This window comes from Ambystoma mexicanum, chromosome 2p, assembly GCF_040938575.1.
Source record: "Ambystoma mexicanum isolate Mex_15411 chromosome 2p, UKY_AmexF1_1, whole genome shotgun sequence".
Taxonomy (NCBI): Eukaryota; Metazoa; Chordata; class Amphibia; order Caudata; family Ambystomatidae; genus Ambystoma; species Ambystoma mexicanum.
In genome coordinates this window covers 1,410,973,888-1,410,992,807 of record NC_090923.1, presented here as the reverse complement: position 1 = coordinate 1,410,992,807, position 18,920 = coordinate 1,410,973,888, and the positions used below count along the sequence as shown (strand labels likewise).

The following is an 18,920-nucleotide window of genomic DNA, read 5'->3' as shown; positions in this document are numbered from 1 at the left end:
GGTAACTCAGTCCAGGGTGCCATACCCCCTGTGGTACCCAGACAGAGTGGCACCACTTTTGGAATCTTCTGTGGAGAAGCCCGCCAAAAAGTGGAACAAAGGACTCGACTTGGGTTGGAGTCACAGAAGAGAACACAAACGCCATTTTAGAATCGAGTCCTGGCAAAAAATACCAACCGGCGAATTGATATTAAATGAATAAACCAGCGGTATGTTCGAGGCTATGAGAATTAAATAATTAAAGTTGGTAGCCTCGAACAATGGAAAAATCCCATAGGGATATATTCGCGGTCGAATATAAAAAGTAGTATCCACTGCCACCAGCCAAAACTCGATCAGGGGGGACGGAGACGTGCCCCCTCGACTAACAGACCCCGGGGCAATCGAATTGCCCTGACCAGTGCATCCACAATATGATGGTTTGTACCGGTTTCTGTTAATAATTTGGGACTAGTAAAGCCAATGGTGACTTTACATGCCCTGGGAGACAGACAGTCCCAGGGTATGGAGTCTATGATGGGGTGTCACTATGACACCCCTGTGTCACTGCACAGAGGGTGCTGTGTAACACACATAGTAAAAACACATGATACCCTATGGAGTAAAGGACCCCAAAGCCCATAAAACACATTAACAGTCAAAGGAATACCATAAATCATGTCCAAGAGTGGGAGAAAGAGTCTCACTCTTGGCAGGAGAAAAAAACAAACTCCAGAAATCCACCAAAGCTGCTGGGGGGACTCACTAGGTTAGGAAATTCAGCCTAAAGGGAGAATTCTCCCCAACGTAGACCATCTGTGGCCGATAGATGGGCGAAGCCTCTAGTGTTCCAGGAACACACTACACTAATGTTATCATGGTATTTCAGAGAAGTGAGCCTTAAAGACTTTAGGTAGTCATTGCTAGTACCCCACATTGTCAATCTCTTCGTCATATGGTGACACCTTTACCGCTTTACTGTGGGGGGGGACTCTTGATCGTTGGGGTGCTCTTAATCAGGGGGCTATTCCCAATTCTTGTGGTTACTTCACTATTGAGAGCTCTTGTGCTCATCTTATCAGTACAAGTATAATATTTTACTTTTCTCATACTCATATCTTTACAACAGTAACCTAGTTTGAATAGCTCATGCTCATATTGAAATATGTAGTCCATAATGTAATTGGATTTAGGACATACGTTAGATGTCATGTTTATCTTATCCTCCAGCTGATCGACTATGATAATGTAGCCTGTTATCACTCTGAGTGGAGAAATCTCATGCAAGATACGTAACACTGTTGCTCTATTTAAAGGTGGATGTCGATCAATTCCAGAGACAGACCTCATCTGCACTGCTCTTATTATATCATAGTTGACTTTTACGTTAAGGTTTTGTATACTTTTCTGTTCCATAGCTAAGTTTACTGCTCCATGTTACTACATGTGACTCTTGAGCTTAGCTGAGCTAGTGTTTTAGTTCCTTGTTTCTCCTTAAATTGAGGCGCCTTTTCAGTCAATCTGTTGGCAGTGTCTATGTTCCGATCAAATGCATTAGTACCACCTTTACCCTGGACTTCTGTCTCTGCAAACATTCACTTAACAGCTTCTGAGACACAATTGCTTAAACCAATCGTCGGATTTACATTTGTCTTTGTGCGTGATTTAGACCTATCAACAAGACCACTAGTGGATTTCTTACTCTTTTGACCTTGAGATTCACTTATGGGGTCACATAGGTATTTGCGAATATCATTGGGATGAGAAGATTCTTTGCTGTAGTTAGTGCCAGGAGAACATCCATCGTGATGTATCTCAATCGCTGTTCATGCAGAGGCAGCTACTTGGGATTGCTTGGCACTGTGGGAACCATTACATGAGGTGCTATTGCTTTTTTAGACTCCTCACTCCCTTAGTTCAGTATGATGGTGTGAGAGTGCTTCCATGTTATTGATGCATCCGTTCCCCTCTTCTCGTTTTTCCTTTCAAACTGTACATTGCCCTCGCTAGGGACGGGAGACAGAACCTTTTTCACCAGAAAAAACCTTCTTCCCCTTTTAATTTAGAGGTGCGCAGCGGCCCTGTGAGCTTGCGCTCGCCTGCCTCCGCCCACTGGTGCCACTCCTCAGTCCCATTTTCCACGTTGTTGGGAACGGGCCGATTTCACCAGCACTCCTGGGTTTAAATGGTTTCGGCCATGTAATACCACATGCTCTTCCCCGGCTATTTGTTCTATCTTTTCTTTTCTTTGTCAATCACGTACTTGGTCCACGGACGCCACGCTCCTCTCCGGCGCATGTCGACTTCAGCGGGCTTCAGCAGGTGTCCAGCCTGCGGGGGGCTCTTCCCTACATCAGATCCCCACGCTCTTTGCCTCTGCTGCCTTGCCCCTGCCCACAGCTGGGAAGGTTGTACCGCGCGTGACGCTCTTACTCCACGCGCATTGACGAACAGGCTAGCTCGGTGGAGGGAGCTCTTCGAAAGATCTTCATCAAACATCGCTCAAGACCCAAGGCAAGGCTGCTATTTACCATTGCACTCCGTAAGAGCGACTCCTTCCCAAGGAAGCACCCGAGCGGGAGGAACCTCTCTGGTTCTCACACCAGCACACGTACCGAGGCTAGTCCAGCTAACGGCCTTACGGCCGAGGGGTCTCGGATCCTTCCGGGGTCAGTGCTGAGGGACCGCAATGTTCCTTTACTGGGGCTACACCCAAGGGGCAATGCCCTAGTTACCAGCATTATGTCCGAGGGGGCTCCTGTATGCAGAGCTACCGGCATCTCTGCCGATGGCAATATGCCTTCCAGGCCCCGGCCTGAGGTGCAGGGTAGGTCTCATGCCCCAACACCAAGCGTCTTCGAGGAGGCTGGGCCCAGTGAGTGAGCCAGGCACCACGACTTTGGCACGCAGCTCGACAAAATGGCCATCGCGCCAGATAAAATGGCAGCTCGTCCGATGCCACTCCAAGGCACGCAGCGGGTGGAGGAACGAGTTACAAGGTGGGACTTGTGTCAACCAGGTACGTGGCCTACAGTTTATCCATCGGCTGTGCAGGGCAGATTTCCCCTGCAACCGAGGCAGACTGCGCTCTGGCCCCAGCAGCCTCCAGCCACTCTGTCAATATCACCTGCCACCCCTTCAGCCTCTGAGGACAGGTTCTTAGAGAGATTCCTGGCACTGATGCGAATGCCTTAGATGGAGTCCATCCTTCGGGATGCTATCAGGGACATGCTCCTTCTGGTCACTCTACCGGCACCCATAGTCATTCCTCCTCTGACTCCGGTACCACAGACCCCGTTGCACCTGCCGGCTCCTTCGATTCCAGTTCCCCTTCCTCCCACAGTACAGACGGTTCCACACCAGCCTCCACAGCAGCCACCGGCTCCGGTCTCCGCACCACACCCCACAGCGCCCAATACTCTGACACCCGCTCCAGACCAACCGGACACTCTGGTGGACACAGGTGAGGAGGGGGACCCCGACACACCGTCTTCAGCCAGGGCCTTCCACAAACACCTTGCTGGTTTGGCAGAATACTTGGGCCTTCCTCAACCTGAGGTCGAGCAGCCCCAGGAGTGAGTCTTGGCAGAAGTCCTCACCCTAAGACCCCCTACCAGAATGGGGATCCCGATGCAGAACAATTTTGTTGCCCTGGCCAAGAAGGGGTGGCTCAAGCTACACTCGGCCCAACCTGTCAATCGGCACCTCGATGCCATCGATTGGCAGATGGAGGGGGATACACTCTTGCTTTTGGCGCATCCTCACTGCACTCTTCGATGATCGCTGCGGCGTCTCTCTACTCTAAGCCTGAGTCCTGGGCTACCTCGTCCTCTGCGCTGTTAGGCAAGGAGGAGAAGATCTTGGAGACGTACGGAAAAAGCTATACTCCAACGCCTCCTTGCACCTGCATCAATCCAACGCGGATGCCATATTGGCAGCCGTTAACCAAAGGCTTTGGTGGGAAATGGCAGACTTCCTCCCGGAACTTCTAGCGCAGAGCCAAGCGCGCTTCAAAGCGGGCCTAGGAGAAGCCAAGCTGTTAGCGCAGGACATCATGGAATCCACCGTCGCCCACATCGATACCACTGGCCGGGCCATTTGCATCGCCACGGACATGAGAAGGACTTCCTGGCTCCGGGCTACTAAGTTTAACCCCAATGTCCAGGAACACATATTTTGTACCTTCCATTTGAGGGGAGTAACCTCTTTCACTCCACCACTGATAAGGAATTGGATCAAAAGAAAAACAGCTCGCAAACACCGAAGTCTTTATTCTTAAGAAGGCCACACCCAAGGCGTACACCCAGTCACATCAACGCTCCGACAAGGGGCGGGTGTTTGCCGGGTTCCAGGGCTTCCAAGAATGAAGGTTGAGAAAGCCTGACCATTCTCGAGTCAGCACTGGTGCAAACAGGGGGCAAGGGCTTTTTCCAGTCCCCCTCCTCCGCAACAGCCTCAGAGGGAGGGAAGACATGACGTGTCCCTTCAGGTCCATGTGTCTCCGGTGGGGGGCAGGCTTGCTTTTCACGTGCACTTTCGGCGGCAGAACTTTTCGGGCCCCTGGATCCTCTCTGTAGTCTCCACGGGGTACCACCCACCGGTCCCTTCCTGCCAGGAAACGGTCCGGTTACCGGTTTGTTCCCCTAAAAACCCACAAGATTATGCCTCGGAATGTCAGAGTTGTCCTACAAGGGTCATGTCAAATCCCTTGTGCAATCCAAAGTCTCTGGCCCATCACCGATACAAAGCTAGGGGAAGGGAACCCTGCTTTCTGATAAGATTGTGAACTGTGGAATAAGACAAGTGTGAACCCGACAGAGGGATGCCGAAAGAAAGCTAGGAGAAGGGAACCCATTTGAGGGTTGTCCAAAGTGTTTGTTAAAAAAGACATTAAAGCTCCTGAAAGTTACGAGCGATATTTGAACGGTCTTGGGGAACGTGAAGGAGGGAGGCCCATTTTACAGGCGGAGCGATGTCCTAGGGGCGAAGAGCAATCGCCCAAAGGTGCAAGGCCACCAAAGGAACTTTTGTTTGTTTGTTGTTTTGATCCAGCAGGCCTTCTAAGGCTAGAGACTTTGAGGAAAGAGTCGTGAACCCTTGAAGGTTCTGGTATTGTGAAATAGACTTGTGAACCATGTGCTGGAGAACTCCAGGAGTGTGTTGTGCTCAGGAGTTCCGCCTTGTCCCATGCTAAAAACGTGGGGAAGGGAGACCCTGCCATACCATCCCGACTTATCATTTTGTGAACACGTCTTTCTTTTCTGGTGAACATTACCCCACACTGTTTTTTGTAACTTAGTGGTTAGGATTGGCAATAGGTTTTTTAGTATAGGCCCTTTCGAGGGGATTAGGTCCTCCGACGTATTCCATATCTATGACAGTAATCACCACAGCTGTGCTGCTTCGGAAAATCTTTCTGCGTCGATGACGTCAATACGCCGCCCTCGAGGACCTCCTCCGACGGCCGACGTCACTGGATGTTATAAGTAAGAAGCACGACGCCTGTAGCCTCAGTTACGATTTTTCCACGAACGTGTTCGCTTCGGAGATCTCGGCACACCTCGACTCTTTGGAGTTTCTGTTCTTTAGGTTCTTCGAACCTGTTCGTTTGTAAGAAGTTTTCGAGATGTCTTACTCTTCTTCCATCCCGCGTCCAGGCTTTAAGAAATGCAGTGACTGCGGGTCCAAGATGTCGGTGATGGACTCGCACGACGCCTGCCTCTGGTGCCTTGGGGAGGCCCACGACATGGATGATTGTGTCGACTGCCAGTCGCTTATGTCCAAAGCCTTAGGGGAGCGCAAGATGAAACTGTTGGTCGGTAAGGTGTCCAAGCCCCGGAAGTTGAGGTCCACTGGGCTTTCGACGGACGATTCGAGGGGCGACTCTCCGCATCGTTGTCGTTAGTCTAGGGGGTCTCGGTCCCGGAGTGGGTCCCGCCACTCCTCTGCCTCTTCGAGGCACTCCCGGAAGCGCCGTCATCGGTCGCCTTCCCTGTCCTCGTCTGAGGACTCTGCCCGTCGGCGGGTAGTTTATCCCACCAAGCATGCGACTCCGGAGGAATGGGCTTCCTTCGGTAGGAAAATGCTGGCGATTCTTGGATCGCAGGGCACCGGTCCGTCCACGCCTCCGAGTGGGGTCTGGCATGACCGTACTAGAGACACCGCTCGTACGCCTTTCGGGCTCGGGTGATCAGCATGATTCGCGGGAAAGGTCCCGCTCGGAAAAGGGGAATCGTTCTAGTCATGCCCATTCCAGGTCCCGGCCATCGACGCGCTCGAGACCGTGTGCACCTGTGATGTCTTCGAAGAAGACGTCGACGCCTGTGGCGCCAAGGTCGTCGAGGGACTCTCTCGAGGCTCTGCCTTCGAGGAAGTCATCGACCCCATCGGCGCCCAGGCTGTCGATGGACACGCTCGGGGCTCCTCCCTCGAGGCCTGTGTTGACGCCGTCGATGCTGTCGGCGCCGCCGCCAATTCACTCAACGCCTTTCGAGGCTGTTTCGACAGGGGTACCCCGGGGTACGGTGGAGCCCCCTAGAAAGGCTCTGGCCAAGGCCAAGCATGGCTTTGTTCCCCATTCTGTGCCCACTTTCCACCATCTTGATTACATTTCGGAGGTGGATGAGGGCTCGGATGATGGCATGGTTCCTGATACAGTGCCAGATGAGATTATCTCGGGACATAGTCAGATTGAGGACCTGCGTCAGTCATTGCACGACGCCAGTGGTCTGGACACCTCTCCGGAGCTGGAGTTTTGTAGGCCTGAGCCTGGCACCCATGCCGACTCCTCGTACCTGCGCCTTATGTCAAGGGTCACAGAGTACTTGGGGTGGTCTGCTCCCCCAGGGAATTTTCTTCAGGATGACCTCACGGATATCCTCGACCAAGGTCCACCAACTGACCAGGTACTGCCGTTCCATATGTCTCTACAGAGGAGGGTGGCGGCGGCTTGGACTGCTCCAGAGAGTCTCCCGGCAGTGGGCAAGTCTTTGCCGCGAAAATACCGCTCAGCCAGTAGCGACCCCTGCTCCGGAGAGTTTGGTGGTGCAGGCGGCTACGGCCCCAGCAAAGCAGGAGTTGTATCCTACCAACCCTCCTGATAGGGACGACAAGCGTTTTGATGGTTGGACGAAGCAAGTGTTTTCTTCAGGGGGTATGGCTCTTCAGGCTGCCAACTTCGTATGTGCCTTGTCACGTTTCACGCACAATCTGTGGAACTGTGTTTCCTTAGCGGCTGAATATATTCCCGAAGGGGATGTATGGGATTGTTTTCTTGGTATGGTCCAGGATGGCAAGGACACCATGTGTGAGGCCATTCAGTCAGGTTTGGACATGGTAGATTGCGTCTGCCGGTCAATGGTGGCAAGCACCGTAATACGCAGGTTTGAGTGGTTGCTGAAGTCGGGGTTTGCTCCTGATGTGCAAGCCTGTCTCCTCAACATGCCCTTTGATGGTGTCCATCTTTTTGGCAGCAAGGCTGACGAGAGCCTTGAGAGGTTGCAGACCTCAAAAGCTGCAGCGAAGTCGTTGGGCGCTGCAGTTCGCCAACCTCAGCCTTCTCGTCCTAGGGGACAGCAATGGAGGGGAGGTTCCTTTCGTTATTACTCAATCTTTGGTAAAGCGAAAGGAGCTGCTAGTCAAAAGGGCCACCGTAGGAGTGCCAGAGGTCGAAAACAAGGTACTTGAGGTGCCAAGGCCGCTCGGGCTGTTGCCTCTTTGCCCGCAGGCAACGCCTCAGCTGCTTCAGCTCAGTCAAGAGGCCATGTCCCATGGTTCGCCGGTTGGGGGAAGGCTGGCGCAGCATCTTGTCGAATGGCGTGCCATTACTTCAGATGTGTGGGTTCTGGAGATCATAGCCCACGGCTACTGTCTTCCTTTCCGGCAGAGGCCTCACGACAATCCACCAGGGAACCTCTCTTTGAAGAGTCTGGATCCGCTCCTTGCGCAGGAAATTCAGTCCCTGCTGGAGAAGGGCGCCATAGAACTGGTGCCTGTAGCGGAGAGGAACAAGGGATGGTATTCCCCTTATTTTGGGATTTTAAAGAAAGACTGGGGATTGCGACCAATCATGGACTTGCACGGTTTGAACAAACTCCTCAGGAAGGACAAGTTCAAGATGGTTACTCTTTCTCAAGTCCTCCAGGCCCTTCAACTTCAGGACTGGTTGGTGTCTCTCGACCTCAAGGAAGCTTATTTTCATGTGCCGATCCATCCAAAGCACAAGAAGTACCTGAGGTTCGCGGTTGGCGACTCACACTTTCAGTTTCGGGTCCTGCCGTTCGGATTGACCTCCGCCCGAGGGTCTTCACCAAGCTCATGGTAGTGGTGGCAGCGTATCTCGTGAAAGGGGGGATTCACGTCTACCCCTACCTGGACGATTGGTTGATCAGGGCACGCTCTTCAGAGCAAGTCCTGGATCATCTGTCCGTCACCTGCCACTCCCTCCACAAGCGGGCTTCTCCCTCAACTTAAAGAAGTCCCTCTTGACACCAACTCAGAGGCTCCAGTACATCGGAGCAGTGCTCGACACGTCCCTGGGGCAGTGTTTTCCTCCCCAGGTGAGGGCTCATCACATTCAGCAGATGGTGCAAAAGTTCCAACATGCCCAGTGTCTCCATGCGTTAGAGTTCTTGAGATTGCTCGGCCTCATGGCATCCTGCATTCTTCTGGTGCCAGAGGGCCAGGTTGCGGATGAGATCTTTGCAATGGGCACTCAAGCTCCAGTGGTCTCAGTCCTCCAGCAGGATGTCGGACCCCGTTCAGGTGCCGCCCTCGGTCGCCCAGGACCTTCTGTGGTGGGCCGTCGAAGGCAATCTGATGAAGTGGGCTCCATTTTGGCTAACCTGGCCGGAGGTGTCGATCGTGACGGACGCATCCCTCACGGGATGGGGAGCTCATGCCAACGAGTTGACAGTCAGCGTTCGTTGGTCTCCGTCAGAGTCCAGACTCCATATCAATCTGTTGGAGCTGAGGGCCGTCAGGCTTGCCCTGAAGGCTTTACTGCCGACTGTGCGAGCAAAGAATGTCCTGATTCTGACGGACAACACAGTGGCCATGCACTACCTCAACAAAAAGGGGGGGGGGGCAGGGTCACTTCCTCTGTGCAGGGAGGTGATGCAGTTCTGGTTCTGGGCAATCCAGCAGGAAATTTTGGTCTCAGCAGTTCAACTGGCCGGAGAAGAAAACGAGACGGCGGACGCTCGGAGCAGGCAGAGAGCGATCTCTTACGAGTGGGAGTTGGCTCAGGAGATTCTCCTGGAGATCTTCGCCCTTCGGGGGACCCCTCAAGTGGATCTCTTCGCCTCCAGTGTCAACAGGAAGTGCGAGATGTTCTGCTTGCGGGAATTTCCTCCAAGAGGAGCCTTTGGAGACGCGTTCGTGGTGGAGTGGTCATTCCCACTGCTGTACGCGTTTCCACCTGTCCTCGGCATTCCGCAAGTTCTGCGGAGGTTACTGAGGTTCGGTTCCCGGATGATCCTCATTGCTCCGGCATGGGCCAGGAGGACGTGGTACCCAGACCTTCTTGACTTGTCCATCTGCCCTCCACATCGTCTTCCCTACCGAGATGATCTGCTCTCACTGGAGGGGGTCAGGTTCTCCATCCAGAGGGCAGATCCCTCAACCTTCACGCTTAGCTTCTGAAAGGTTTAGGTATAAGGATTGGGACTTCCCTGAAGACATGATGGAGGTGTTGCTTTCGGCCAGACGGCAAGTCCCTGTACCGTTGCCGTTGGAGAAAGTTCTACGACTGGTGCAGGGTTAAGAATGTGGATCCTTTTTCATGCGACATTCCTGTGGTTCTGTCTTTTTTGCTTTCTTTGGCCCACAAGGGCCTGCAAGTGGGTACTGTTAAAGGTTTCCTGGTGGCGCTGTCCATATTTAAGCGCTCATCTGAAGAGTGTTTTTATTTTAAAATTACTTTAATTTCTGTTTCTAAAAGGGCTCACTAATGTGTTCCTTCCGTCACCTTTCCAGGTGCCCGGTTGGGATTTGAACCTTGTTCTCAAGTTTCTAATGGGTGCTCCGTTTGAGCCTTTGCATTCCTGCCCTTTGAGACTGTTAACTCTTAAAACTGTATTTTTAGTTGCGGTCACTTCCACTCGCAGAGTGAGTAAGTTACAGGCACTTTCAGTTAAGCCACCCTTCACTGTGTTTCATGAGGACAGGGTTGTCCTTAGAGTTCGTCCTTCCTTTCTTCCGAAGGTGGTGTCGGAATTTAATTTAAGCCAGAAGGTTATTCTTCCGGCATTTTATCCTCCTCCGCATCCTGGTAAGGAAGAGGAGAGGCTCCATAGGCTGGATCCTAGGAGAGCTTTAAGCTTTTATATTTCACGCATGTCCCGGGTCAGAGTGGACGATCAACTCTTTATTGGTTACGCTAGAAGGCGTTTGGGACAAGCTCTTACTAAGCAGACTTTGTCTCGATGGATTATCCTGGCAATTTCTGAATGTTACTGCTTGGCGGGTAAGGACCCTCCGATAGGCTTGCAGGCCCATTCTACCAGGGTTATGGCTGCCTCTACTGCCCTGCAGAGGGGTGTTCCTATTCGTAACATCTGTGATGTAGCCACCTGGGCTTCGGTCCATACTTTTGTACGTCACTACTCCCTCGATTGTATCCGTGGGCAGGATCTGGCCTTTGGCAAGGCGGTCCTTTACTCTGCAATTTGATTGGGCATTCTAAATTTCTATCTTCTAAATTCTTTTCCCCTCCTCCTTACGTTGGTACTGCTTTGAGAGTCTGTCATAGATATGGAATACGTCGGAGGACCCAATCTCCTCGAAGAACAAGTTACTCTCTTACCTGGTAACGTTCTTTCGATGGGATGGTCCGACAACGTATTCCAGATCGCTCCCTCCCTGCCTTCCCCGCTACCGAATTTGTTATGCAATTGCAGCTTACGTTTCCGCAAGGCTTTGTGTGGTCATACTGGCAGAAGACTGGTGCCACATGTTCTGGGAAAAAACTACAACTGAGGCTACGGGCATCGTGCGTCCTACTTATAACATCCAGTGATGTCGGCCGTCGGAGGAGGTCCTCGAGGGCGGCGTATCGACGTCGACGCCGAAAGATTTTCCGAAGCAGCACAGCTGTGGTGATTACTGTCATAGATATGGGATACGTCGTCGGACCATCCCATCGAAAGAACGTTACCAGGTAAGAGAGTAACTTGTTCTTTTTATTTGACAACACGCTACTAGGACTGCCCTATTATTTGATGGTCGTAGCTTGCTCCCGTCTTAGCTTTAGGTCGGGCGTTTTTCTCACCCATGCATACAGTTTAATAAACACCCTTCGACTGTGATCACTTGTGTGTCTTTACTGTTGCCACCATGAGTTTCTTACACTGCACATCCAGTTTTTTTCTATTCGTTCGCATTTTGTGACTAGATTAGTCTGCAAGTTTTCGAATATCTCAACCATATCAGTGAATGAGATGCTCGTCATACTGGCATTTGATTCATCTAGATTGTCTAGATTATCTAGGTTATATAGGTTATCTGCCTGTGTGCTCATTTCACAGGACTGTTACTTCATCAATTAGCTCAGGAAATTGTTTGCCTTCTCTTGATTTCCTTGCTTCAATATGCATTTGATCGCTGTTTTTCCTCTCAGTTGCAGCCTCAATTGATGTACTAATAACATGTTGTGTTTTACATCCAATTACTGGCGTGGTCAGTATGTCAACACCTAATTCTATGCCTGTTCTGCATCCGAGGGGCACTCTTGTCTCCACTACCATCTCGTCTTCATCAGTTGGTTACACGGACGGTCGCACTACTGGAGACATGGCTGATGTCTGATCTGGCAACCGTCAGCCCGGGGTTGATCGTGCTTACATGTTCTGAACGGGCAGGTGTTTTCTTTCACTGCTTCCCTATTCAGGTTAATATAGATGGCATTTGCGCTCAATGCTTGGCTGAATCCAGTTTTAATAGTCCGATCACCACCCGGACCAATTTCGTTAGCTGATCTAGGGGTCCCTCACGACTGCTAAGACTGAGGCTAGTACAAATAACCTTTTCAAATAGTTTAGTACCAGGACATGGTAAAAGCATGTTTAACTCATGCGAGATCTCTTGTGCTGCAGTCCCTTTATCAATGGTGTTAATAACATCAAATGTTTCAGTGACTTTAGTGACATCAATAACATCAGTAACATCAGTAATATCCATAGTTCGTGCAATATTTAAAACTTTTGTGATGTGTTTTTTCGGATAATAGTCATGATAGCAACTTTTTTTCTCGCTCCCACTCCCAAGACCACCTTAAGTTATAGTTTTGCGTATACACGTGCAATTCCCCCAACCGGAGTAAGCCCACATGGGGATTTCAGCTTAGAAGCTAGCACAAACTAATTTTCCTTATTTGCCAACTGCAGAGGCACCGAATCGCCAGATAAGTGAGTGTTAGTGCTAACAGCATCATTTACACTTTCACCTACACTTACTTCTGACATGGTCGTGACCATATCTATTTCTGCTAGGGGTTATACGTACAATGTCAATTGGCAACTGTAGGATTCTGATGCAATTCAGATGCAATTCAGCTTCTAGGAACGCTTCAGTTTTCTGTATTCTCACAATTGCTAACCAGAATCAAGGTGTCAATGTGTTACCCAAATGTGAGGCGGCATGCTCGTAAAAAGCTGTTACAATGCATACATTGCTTGCAATGATTGCTAGATCGCTGGCTCACCTTCTCACTGCATGCCCCACACCCAGCAAACCACAAAACAGCACTTCTAGATGTGCGCGCGCTGATTTGCGCGGCCGCTCTTCATGTAGCTGGGCTGGGAGGGGCCAACCTAAAGATAAATGAAATAGAGCGTTTAAAGTCCTTTTCAGAGTCCTTTAAAAGTCTGACGTTGTTTACAGTCAGCAATATTTCAGAGTACAAAGTTCTGCCAACTAACCACTTTAGTGCTTGCGTTCTGCAGCGCCACAACCAGCAGAAGGACCAGCAAAACAGCACTTCCGGTGCACTTCTAGATGATTTTTGATTAAAGCAGCGTACTGGTTGCCAAAAACCTGGAATGGATCCGAAGTGAAATAGAAAATATCGATTTAGAGCTTCAAAATCACCACAGCACTGCCATGTAAGCTTCGGAAGGAACGTCCAATAGGGAACAACCCCCAAATCAGGCGCCCAAGTGGGGGTATGAGAGTGAAGGGAGCAAATTGTGACAGTCACAATTTTTGCACACTGGAAATACCTTTTCTCAAAGCTTACTTGTAATGTGCATTACTCCTTGTTTCAGAAGATGTAGTACTATTTGTAATAATTATTTCTTAGGGCCATTGCTTTATTGAATGTTTTGTGTGCTACTCTTTTTCGAATGCTCTCCTCCCTAAATACAGGGTAGAGAGAAGCCCTTGTAACATAAACTAAGCATATAGTAGTGACTATAATTAGTAACTTGTTTTTGTTTCCCTACTCAGAAGTCCCTAGAGACAACCCAGATCTGCGTGGCCTGCTTCACAGTGCGAGGGATGGACCTGTGGGCTCCCCTGCCACTGCAACAGCCCTTCCTGCGTCCAGACACAAGGAGACCACAGCTAAAACATTGGAGACTTCTGTGAAGCGAGTCAGCACAGGGGGTAACTCAGTCGTTCCTGAGATATATGTGAATGTATATTTTAGTATACTGTAGCTTTTATTATTGGCACTAGTTTAAGACCAACTAACTTTGTTTGCCAGTTAAGCGAACAGAGGGGAAGTGATTTACAAAAGGCCATGGATATTGTTCAGATTAGAACCCTGTTCTCCTAGTTTCATCGCCGTCAGTGTGAACATTAAAGCACATTTTGAACCGCTACACTGTTGATTAAAATGCTTCGACATTGCTTGTCTCATCAATACGAGAAGTCTCTCATATTTGCTATCAGAATTGCTATCAATCTTGTACCAGAATCGATTAATACAAATGATTAAGGTTTAAACAACACAAAATCTCCCACTAATGAACACGTATATCTCCAGGACCTACCTGAAATACTCTGAATATTAAACTTTGAAATGGTGAGTAATCTAACGCTTTTCTTCCATCATTTTGCCCAAATACGTTTTCCAAACTCTGCTTGTCTCCGTATTCATTGCATTTATTTAAAAACTGAATGCACTAAAATTTGCAGTGAGTACAGGAATGGGAGACCTGAGGATATGGTTACAGGATTTTCCAAAAGGTTTATATTCTATTTAGACACCCAGCCAAGCTACCATTTTCTCGATTATATTGGATTTCACTTCCACACACCATCCTACTAGAGGTAGATACGATGAGCAAAGGCAGAAGTGAAGTAGCCTTTCCGTCGGGCAATGGCGAGATTTCCATATAAGACTGTGTGTTGCAAAACACAGTAGGGCTAGTGTGGAGGCAGTCTTCACATGCGATTGGGTCTTCTATTACTTGGAGCATTTCTGATATACTAGCTCATCATGGCTAATTCAGACGGGGAATGGGTGGGGAGTCCATTTTTATCTGCCATGTTGAGCTGACAACCTCTTTATTCTCTCACTGCAGACGTACCTCCATCCATGTTGAACCTGCCTGTACTGACCGACTGTTTGAGAAAGATACAAGTGCCTGCACATAATCCTCCTGCCCCAATCGTTAACACCATGTCTACCAGCTTTCTTCCTGGGGAAAGAGAACACAGGGGGCCAGCGAGTGGGACCAAGAGACCCTTCAGAGAGGGTAAGCAAAACTTTGCAATCCAGGCCTTTAGAGTTCAGAAGTAGACTTGTGAGTAAGCCAGAGGGGTCCGGCATATAAAGTCAAAAGGTTAGCTTGGTGGGTGAATGCGTCTGCTGGAGAGATGTCTGTCACCTGCAGTTTACAGGTATTTTCAACACAGCCGGATAAGTATCCTTTATTCCTTCGAAGCACATATCAACTGAGTATTTTTTTTTTTTAACATTCTGAATAATGGGATGTGCATTATGGTCATTGTCATTAAATTAGTAGTTGGTTACCCTGAGTTACCTGGGGGAACCCAGACGTGGACTCCCTGCTCACTGTGCTCAGAGAGGCACACGCCGCCTCACTGATGAGGCGCAACAAGGCTGAAACACGTGTATGGGGTTGCTGTTGGTACTCTTGTTCAGAAGGGAATTGCCATAGCATTTTGGTGCTGGACTGCCCATGTGGGCGGGACAAAGACTGATGTGCAAAAGGATATTTCCCATCTGTGAAAGGTGCAGTGAGCAAAAAGCAATGACTGTGAACTCTCAAAGTGGGGAAAAAACATAGAACAGGTTATCATGCCATGTTCTTTCTGGAGAGGTGTGCCTGCTAACTTTTTTTGAAAGATGTCTAAATATATGTACTACTCCTGGAGTAAATAGTAAACTCTTGGGTGGAACTGGAAACTAACCCACCAAAACGGCAAAAAAAACTAAGAGTGACAGACTGGACCAAAACTCTAGAAATCGCTGCAGAAAGCAAGCAAACTACTGACCTTCTGTTAGGAAGAATTCTCATTTATGGCTAATTTCCCCTCACCTAGTGGGTCCCTCAGCAGCTTTGCTGGATTTCTGGGGTTTATTTTTTCCACCTGGTAAAAGAGTGAGCCTTTTTTCCCACTCTTACATGTGTTTTGCCATGTGTATTTTTACTGTTTGTGTGATCTTGGGCTCTGGAGCTACACCACTCCATGAGCCCCACTTGTGTGTGTTACCTTCAGTGCAGTGACACAGGGTCGTCTTTGAGACTTCCCACTGACTCCATTTTTCTGGGCCTGACTACTGTCCCCCAGAAACATGTAAAGTTGCCATTAACTTTATATAGTCATTTAAACTACAGACCCAGTACACCCCATTTTACATGGAGTATTGGAAAGGGTTAGTTCCTATCCCTTTTTGTCTGTGCCTCTCTGAGCTTTATTTTGTTCTCTTAACACTAAGACTTGGCTGGTGGCAGTGGTATCTACCCTAACTTTTCTACCTCGATTATACTATATAAACGTGCTGATGTTTTAGTCTATTATATTAGCCTCGAACTTAAACCACGCTTGACCAGATACTTTTTATTTCAGCTCCGGTTGGGTTTTATCGCCATTTCTTTTTGTTAAGGTCCTTCTTGTGTTTTACTTTGCGCGGCAAACCAGGTTTGCCTCCTTTGTTTGCAGACCTTTGGCGGGTTTCTGTCCAGAAGCCCTCCGTGGCGTCTGGGTGTCTAGGTGTGCTGAATGTGAGGAAGGGGTTTAGTCACCCCCCTGCACAGGGTCTCCTTGGAGACCCGAGTCGCACTTTGTGTCGATTGGCTGAGGTGGTTGTCCGGGCCGGACAACCCCCCTGCTGAGTGATTGACAGCCAGGCTGTGTGAATGGGGGATTTTGGCATAAAAGCCAGGACTCTTGGGTTGGAAGGCAGAGTCGCCACTGGAACTGCAAGGAACCAAAGAGAAGCGGAGAAGAAGACGGCTGCTGCAACTCCCAAGTCCCAGTGAAGCACTGTTGCAGTCCTGAGCTGTCTACCCTTCAACGACAAGAGAAGATCCAGTCCGGAGTCGTCTTCCCTTGAAACTGGTGGGATCAACCAGCTCACCTTCCTCAGGCAGAGGATCCTCTTCTTGGTCGAAATCGCTGCACACAGCTGTAGTGGTCCGGATAGCCATCTGAAGAGCCTCTCCTCTTTTAAAGGAGCGCACCTTTTATTCACAGTTGCTTTGCTGGTGGCTTCATCCCTGGGGAGTGCAGATCGCTCCAGATGGCCTCCTTCTTGTCCCCACGACTGAAGCATCAGGAACCGTGAGTCTGCAGGAACTACCAGGAACAACTGCCATAGCACCAGCTCTTCTTCATACGAATAAGGTACTGTGTCCGACTTCAAGTGAACCCCTTTTCTCCTCACCAAAGGTTTGCCCTTATCTTCCTTGCCTCTTATAACTTTTGCTTCCCTTTTGACAATATCTAAGTACTCCTGGCAATCTCGAATCGTGAATTGTTCTAACCTTGTGATCCTCGACAACAGGACCCCTGTCCCATTGACACTGGCGCAGGCCTATTGACTTTTATCTACGTTTTAGAAAGTGTCTCTTGATTCTATCTGCCTTGACAAAAGTATTGCCTATGATTTTTGTCCCCAACTCTCTTGTGTTAATTCATGTGCTAAGTGTGTTTGACTATGGTAACATTTCTTTTCGCAGGTACGCTTCATTCATAATACCGAACTGTCATTACTGTCAAAAAGTGATCGCGTAATAACCCCGGTAACGTCTTTGTTCACAATACCGGTCTGTCAAATCCAAAGGTACTTACCTTGAATTGTTCTGCACAAGGGTAATTGGTTGTGTGTAGTGTATTTGAAGTGTGGTTTTAATTTAATAGAAGTGAAGTGTTTTGTGAACAGATGGTCTAAAAATGTAGTTTTACTTTTTAACCAAAAACCTTGAGTCAGTGTTTGCTTGAGTCACAGTAATTGTAGTCCTTTGTGTAATCTCTAATACTGCTCATTTGCTCTTGAGATAAGTTTGGCTGTTCCGCTACTGCTACCGATCTGTGTAGTACAGACTTGTACCAAAGGTGAAATTGTACTACCACCTGTAGTCTTAATCTTGTGTAGTGGTCCCTAAGGGCACTGGCCAGGATTCTGCCTAACACCTTGCGATCAACTTTCAAAAAGTAAACAAGCCTATGGGATACCTGCTGAAATGCCCAAACAAGAAAATTAGATCCACTTACCTGAGGGCCAGGCTCAACCTCCTAAAAACCAAGGAAATACTTGCGATCAGAGGATGAACAGAAAACAATATCTGCTGGTTCTGTGACCAGTCCGACTCCATCGAGACACTAAGACATCTCCTATTAACATGTGCAGGTCTGAGAACAAAAATAATGCTACACATGGGACACTCGATGCTGGGAGGAAGAATACTGGTGGAATCTGCTGATGTGTGGAAAAGACTCTAAAACAGTGTTTGCAGTCGCGCAATTCCTCCAGAATCTCAACTTAAGCCCTGGAGACAGCTTGACTCCCTAGATAAACCCAATAAGTGAGAAAACAGTCAACTTGGACCCAAAGAACAACAACGAATGTTCCCTTGTAAAAACTGTCTAACAGTTAAATCAAGTCAAAAAATAAAAATAAATAATATATGTACCCTTGAGTTTGTAAATAGATTGTTCTTATTGGAAAATACAAATAAAGTGTATAAAAAACCTACCCCAACTTTTAAAAATAGTATGACCTTTAATTATAAACAACACTTTTTAGACTTAATGATTCTTAAAGGTTTTTGTTTTAATTCATGGACTTGTATTAAAAAAACTCCTAATATAACATTTCCTTTTTTTTTTTTTTAATATGGTTATTTTAAACCAAGTACAGTTATACATTAATTCAGCATTTCAATGAAATTCTGCCCTCCCCCATTCCCCTATTGCAGATGACGGCCCAGCTTAGAGTCCCAGGAGTTGGGGTTTTCCCCCCTCCCTTTTTTATCCCTTGTCCCCGTCATCGAGTATATTCCCGCTGTGTAGAACCATCTTGGCCTGTTGGGGTTTGTACGTGAGGGCATAGTCAAGAAATGGGCCCCAAATGATCTGAAAGCGGTGTAGAAGCCCTGCCTTAGCCGCTGTCACCTTCTCTGTAATGAGAATGTCCCATAATTTGACCCACCAAAGGGGCAGGAGTGGGCCCTCCCTAGATTTCCAGGAACGGGCAATCGTTATTCTTCCTGCTAGAAGGCATTGGGACAACAGCTTGGCTTTGGCTCCCAACCTTGAGAAAATTCCAGGGACCGGCGCACCTAGCAGGATGGGTTTAGGCTCTAGTGAGAGCGTCATTTGAGTAATTCCTTCAATGATATCCAGACTCTGTCTCCAGAATTGTTGGGCTTTTGGGCATGTCCACCACATGTGGAAGAAGGACCCTGTGTGTCTGCATTGTCTCCAACATGCCGGGTCAAGAGATTGGTACATATGGTGGAGCCTTAGGG

General features: G+C 48.7%; 1 protein-coding gene across 8 annotated transcripts in view; it reads left to right on the top strand.

Annotated features, from left to right (window-relative positions):
• Positions 1-18,920, top strand: part of LOC138567561 (uncharacterized) — a 2,466,350-nt gene that overhangs the window by 1,158,470 nt on the left and 1,288,960 nt on the right. For all 8 annotated transcript variants that reach the window (XM_069645900.1, XM_069645903.1, XM_069645902.1 and 5 more), the window contains 2 exons: positions 13,423-13,581; positions 14,505-14,678. In XM_069645900.1, the coding sequence (XP_069502001.1) occupies positions 13,423-13,581; positions 14,505-14,678 (333 nt within the window). The remainder of the gene's footprint in view (positions 1-13,422; positions 13,582-14,504; positions 14,679-18,920) is intronic.